The 6,560-nt window shown below is 48.0% G+C and overlaps 1 protein-coding gene across 1 annotated transcript; it reads left to right on the forward strand.

Annotated features, from left to right (window-relative positions):
• Positions 1 to 249: 249 nt before the first annotated feature.
• LOC149329885 (uncharacterized) lies at positions 250 to 3,411 on the forward strand. Its single transcript, XM_089559882.1, has 3 exons — positions 250 to 380; positions 2,359 to 2,581; positions 3,025 to 3,411. The coding sequence occupies exons 1-3, from the start codon at positions 286 to 288 to the stop codon at positions 3,292 to 3,294; spliced, it is 588 nt and encodes a 195-aa protein (XP_089416008.1). The 5' UTR covers positions 250 to 285; the 3' UTR covers positions 3,295 to 3,411.
• The last annotated feature ends 3,149 nt before the right edge of the window (positions 3,412 to 6,560 follow it).

Raw genomic sequence — 6,560 nt, forward strand, 5'->3', positions numbered from 1 at the left:
GATGACCCTTTACAGATTTCAGATGAGGGCAATCGTTTGTCACAAACAGGAGCCGAGCATGCCCAGGACGCCAGAGCACCGCCGTCGTCCGAGCTTGCGGTTCCGCAAGCCCGCGGCACTCCTCAAGCGGGCGGTGACGACGCGAGCAGCTCCGATGCGACCGTGTCGCCGGAGCCGCCGTCCGACTCGTCCAACACAGCGTCGTCGGCTGACGTCGCCAAGGAAGGCTCAGGCCCCGTGACCCCGCCTTCCGACGAGGAAGTTTCGGCCTTGTTGCTGGACGTCATGGAAGACACACAATGCGACGTTGTCGCCTCCATTCTGGCGTCTGTGCAACGCTCGGTCCGCGAGAGGACAAACACGTCGTACTCTTTTAGCGGGTATGAAGCACTCCCGGCTTTTAGCGTGTTCCTGAGGCGGAAAAGTGCTGACTATAACGGCACCCCCTCCGCTTGGTAACGTTTGAAATCATACTTTTCTTTCGTGCCATATGTGTTAGGAGATCACGCACATTAGACACGGAGTTGTTTGGCTAAACTGCCATCTCGCCATTAAAACCTAATCATCGCCACCTTCGTCATGCGTCCCCTAATGTTTATCCACGTGCAGGATCGAAAGAATTTGGGAGAGGCAGTTATGTCACAATTTTTGAAGCCGGATGTTAGGGCTCCGCCATGCCAGTTGACTCGTCGCCTCAGTGCGCTTGAGCATGCGCCGGTTGCACCGCGAGGACCAAGGCGAGCAGACGATATCGCGTTGCGTCCGGGCCGCGGGCACCTCTCAGGCGGGTGACAGCAACGGCGACCCTGCGCGATGAGCCAAATAATGCAAGTAGTCCTTTCTAAAGACTTCCGCCACACTTTATCATGCAGTTCGTACAACCAAGCCCACTCCTAGCCTATCCTTCCTCCATGGCGCTTCCAAAACTTTCAGGTGCAGCTCCTCACAGGTGACTTTACAGGTGTCTTCTAGGTGTCTAGTGCCCTCAGCATTGCGACGATATCGCCGCCTGTCATCGATGACGCGAAACGTTGTCGGGGCTACCGAAGCGCGCTCTTGTCCCTTTATACGAAACTGACTGTTTATGGTAAACTACAATCTAGTTTAGTTCAAGTTTAGTTCGTCTTGAAGAGCACATTTTACGGGCATGTGAGGAAAGCAACAGCATGCGAACAAACAATGCTCCCCTTTACTTCAACAGCGTCCACTACGTTGTCTAATTCGGCATCAGCGGTGAAAATCACTGTTCATGTTTAATCATCGCGTTCACTTTTTATAAGCCTGCCATCTAAGCGCTTTTCGCGGGAGCTTTTATCGGTGCCCGCTTGATTAGGCACGCGAGGTAGGCACCATGCGCCGACCAGGAAAGCAAATTGCACCTTCATGATATTTCAAATATTTCTTCAAACACAACGCATTAACAAGGCACGAACTTCAAAGAAAGAAAAAAGGGATTACTCAAGTTCAGCTCTGCGTCGTAGATGGGCTTTGTGGTCTTAGCCAGCGTCAAGCACATTGCTCGCACGCCGAATAGGTCTGCCCACAGTATTGAGATATTGGACGCATGCCCACTACCGAACTTAAGTCGTTTCTGGACGTTGTGACTACAATAGTCAGCACAGACCTGCACAAACAGCAAATCACATGCGCGGCACTGAGGAAGCCAGTGAAAGCGCTCTGTTCCCGTTTTCAGCCGCCGCCGGCAGGAGGCTTTCAGTGGTGCCTTACAATGATGCACAGGAAGTATAGTTCCCTTAAGGACTTCCCCATTGGGTGCAGGCAGATATCAGAAAGCCGGCCCTTGGGAGGGGAGTGTTGCTAACAGGTGCGGAAAGATCTTGCGCAACCACATCCATCACGTAGAAGATTTCAGCTAGGAATGTGGCTACTACCGGGGAACTCTTATTAGAGAAGTCCACAAGGTCTAGACGTGCTTTTTAGGTTGCATGCTGGTGATATAAAGTTTTCAGTCGGTCTTAGACCCCTTATATGCCCCTTATGGGAGCCCTATAGGTTCCTTATAAAAGCCTGCTTTAGAGTGGCCTTACAGGTGTTTATGGTTTACGGGGGTTTAACGTCCCAAAGCAACTCAGGCTATGTGGGACGCCGTAGTGAAGGGCTCCGGAAATTTCGACCACCTGAGGTTCTTTAAAGTGCACTGACATCACACAGTACACGGACCTCTAGAATTTCGCCTCCATCGTCTATGAAATCTAAGCTCCGTCCAACGCACTGTGTCTATGTCGCGTATTCGGGGGTCCTACACATGCCGAGCTTCTGCAATGCCGGTTAGAGATACCAAGAAGACACCATTTTTTTCATCCTCTTTCATAACCACCCCTTCTCTGACACACACAGGACTGAAAAGGTGCTTCGGCGTCCGGCAGCACAGGCACCGCCGCCCAGACCAGAGCTCCCGGTGTCCCCAAGGTCCCCGTACTTCACGGGAATCCAGCCGCTCCCCCGCAACGTCATGGAGCTGATCTCCCCACCGAGCGACTCCGATCGGGCTTCGTCGCCTACCAGCACCACCGGGGAGGAACACAGCGGCAGTCCCATCGACTCGGCCACTCGCATCGAGGTATTGTGGCTTCGCGACGTGCAGATTAACAAACAACCCCATGATTGTCATCTTCGACTTGATCTTGGTGTTTTTGAGAATGTTCCACTTCAGTTCATGTTATGAAACTGGGTTTAGAGATTATCAACCAAACATTACTTATTTGGTTCCATGAAACCCATGAAGTATCGGGAGGTTCTTGTTCTGCAATTGAGCTTACAATGTACTGTGCATAGCAGTTTAACCGTAGTTTCAAATCTGTACTCAAGTTGATTCCTGTTCTGAATCACAGCGCACTGCTGTGCGGAAAGAAAAATAATGTTTCAGTTCTTTGAGTGCTTCTGCGCCAGAAAAAACAACGCAGGGGCAAAAGGGTGGTTGTCACACTTTGTGCCCACTGCATGCTGGAGGCACCTTATTCCTACGCTTTAAAAATTCTGTTCTTGCGCAACCGTTTTGTACAGGTAGTGCAGGCAACGCCAGAACCCGCGCGCCATTCTTCACTGCTGCCCGATGCCACCGGCCCACCGCGCAAGTTATTCGCTGCCAGGCACTCTGAGTACCTGCGAAGGCACCGGATGAGCGGTCATGCGGACCCGGAAGCGGAAGTAGGGGGCTCAGACCAGAAGGACTCGCCTAATGAGCCCCCCTTATCCGGCACGGATCAGCAGGGCCAGGGCAGCCTGCGCCGCAGGCAGGCCAACAAGGACCCCGAGGAGCCCCCGCACTACTGATGGGTGGTGTAGCGTACGGAGACCCGGATTGTATATAGTCTTCAAATTACAATATTACAGTGATTCTTTCACAAATCTATGCAAATATCACGGTGAATTATTTGTCTGTAATGCAAGTACATTGCGCAGATTATACTTGCAAGAATATATACTAAAGGCGTTTGAAAACAAAGCAATAGTTGTTGGCATTTTCGTGGACTTTTCTAAAGCTTTCGATTTAGTTAACCATAACATTTTACTGGAAAAATTAAGTATGGCATACGAGGACACGCACTAGCTCTTATGAAATCCTACCTATCCAATAGAGCTCAAGTTCTCTAAATACATGGTCTGTTCTGAAAGTAGTAGGACACATTTTTTTAAACAAAATTTATTCAAGAGAATTGTACAAACGATTACAATTTTTCAAGGTAGCATCCTTCCGCACCTACACGTTGCTGCCAATGAGTTTTACAGTTATCGTGCGCCTCCAGGAACGCCTGGACCGGAATGCTGTTTAGCTCCCTCGTCACGGCCTGTTGAACCCCCTCTACCGATCCGTGATGTTTCCCCTCGAGCGTCGATTTTATTCTCGGGAATAGAAAAAAGTCTGGCGGGGCCAAGTCGAAGCTGCAGGGGGTCTGAGGCAGCGTTGCCGCCTTCTGCTGGACAAAAAATCGAGGTCCTCAATCAGATGATGAAGATCCTACCGGTTGGCCTTTTCCTCCTCTGACAACACTCCCGGCACCAACTTCGCGCACGCTTTCCTCATGGATAAGTTTTCTGTCACGATCCCAAAAACTTAGTTTCGAGGAATGCTCAAGTCATCAGCAATCATTCTGATACTCATTCTACGATCACTGTTAAATAAAGGTTTCCCTCGCTACACATTTTCGTTGGTCTTGCTGGTCGAAGGGCGTCTGAAGCGGTCGTATTCCTCCACTCTTTCCTTACCTTTCTGCCACTCAAAAACACCTGATCTACCCATGGAAGCGTCACCGTAGGCCTCCTTAATCATGTTGTGAGTCTCTTTGCCGTTTTACCAAGATTTACTCAAAATTTGATCGCGTATCGCTGATCCAGTAAACGCTCGACGTTTCTGCATGACGAGACGTTTCGACAGGGGTTCACAGTACAAGCGACCTCCTCTCTTCAGCGGACGAGAGTCGACTGCCGATTTTCCCCAGCATTCCCAATATCCCCCTTCAACGATCCTGCACGCGCAGACCGCCTCTCGTCCGCCCGTTCGCCTAGGAAAGAACCAGTCCTACTACTTTCAGAACAGACCCTGTAGGTACCTTTACATCGAAGGCTAAAACTGCATTTTGGACTGCCGCAGGGAAGTATCTTAGGACCTTTACTTTTTAATCTCTATCTGAATCGTATCGTCACCATTAACCCTAAAGCAAAATTTATTTTCTATGCAGATGACAGTAGTATTTTTTTTGCTGGCAATGATATTAATCTTCTTGTTGAAGCATATAACAGTGCAATGAAATGCTTAGAGGAATGGTCGAGAGTAAATTCAATGAAGATAAATTAAACAAAACAAAAGCGATTATATTCAGGCCGAAAAACAAGCACATACGTCCGCATCACGATGTTATGATAAACCCACGATGCATCAATTTAGTCGAGAATTTCAAATATCCGGGTGTCACCTTTTCCGCAAACATGTCCTGGGATAATCACGTCAAGCATGTCCTAAACTAAAGTTAAATACCTGGTGTAATAGGTCGTTTAAGATATATCCTTCCCACATGCATCAAACGTTTGCTTTATCATTCACTCTTTCAATCACACTTGAACTATTGTCAATTAGTATGGGGAAACACAACATCCACTAATATAGAACACGTCCACCTGTTACAGAAAAAGTATCTGCGACACACATATAATACTTCTTATACTGTTTCCACATCAACTTTCTTCAACAACTGTGGTGTAATTCCAGCTCACAATCTCGATAGATATCGCTTAAATCATGTATATAAACAGGAAATCCACAGGAATATCAACAATATATGTAACCTATCCTAATTACAGGAAAAAACTCCAAGTTACATTACAAGGCACTTCGAGGATTGGTCAGTACCTATGTCACGTTCAAATTACGGAAAACAGTACCTTAAGTACACAATACCAACGCTTTTGAATTATTATAATTCGTTCCGTTTTGGCCTCTTCACGGCAACCTACAAGGACCTCCGGCAGATTTATTTGGTTTCTATGCAATGCTGTCTAGCCCTTCTGTTGTTTTCTTTTGCATTTGTAGCAGCGAGTTCCGCTGTTGTTTTTTGTTGCTTTCGTTTACTATGAGTACTATATCTGCATCATATTAAATATGTATGTATATGTTTGGGTATCAAGAATATCTTTGCTTATGCGATGCTGCCACTCTGCCGAAATGGGGGATTGACCTGTCAAGCTGTCCAAGGAAAGTTTCTTTATACAATCCCTCCATCTGTATTTGATGGCAAATAAAGATTTCATTTCATATCTGCTCGCTAGCTCACTGGATGACATGTGCAGAAGAATTTTCTTTGTGCCGTCCATCTTAATTCAGGAAGCCACAAAAGACTCCTCAGAGTGTTTCTATAAAATATCTCAATGCAGGAAATAGCCCCTGTTTGAAAGTTAGTTGCCGCTTTCTTGCCGCCTTCATTTCCATGAATTCATCGATGTCCACCGTGACACAATTTACGTCAATGCGCGTTTTTTAGCTATGCCGAAATAAAAATAATATTTTCGTCATAAAGTGGTCCGGCAGCGCTAAACTCACTCCACTGGTTAATTACGTAGAGTCTTTGTTAAAAGTGTACAGGCCAAGGGGGTCTGCGTCTGAGCCCTGCAGCGCGGCTCCTCTTCTTAGGCGTCGGCGGAGCAGCTGCGCAAGGCCTTTGCCACTGGTGCTCCTGGGATTTTTCAGACACGACCGACGCGCTGGAGCCGCAGCAGCCTTACACTGACGACGACGACACTGGCTTATCCGCCTCACGAATTTTTCAACATTCTTGAGTTTAAAATGCAACGGATACTTCGAGACTGAGGCGCACCATAATAAAGCCTATGTTGGGAAGACAACCTAAGCCAGAGGGCACTTCGCCCCCCCCTCTCCACCGCGCGCCAGCGCCTTCGCGAATGGCATAAAAGAGATGCTGTTGTCTCCTCGTTTGTCGTTCACTCCCCAACGGGCGTACCGAACACCCACCGTTGCTTTGTATGCACGCGTCAGTGAGTCGTCATTGTGTAAAGACTGCTCCCTTACTTTAATAGCAAGAACTGAG

The sequence above is a fragment of the Amblyomma mixtum genome, chromosome 9, assembly GCF_055824585.1.
Source record: "Amblyomma mixtum isolate Tamu chromosome 9, ASM5582458v1, whole genome shotgun sequence".
In the NCBI taxonomy this organism is placed as follows: Eukaryota; Metazoa; Arthropoda; class Arachnida; order Ixodida; family Ixodidae; genus Amblyomma; species Amblyomma mixtum.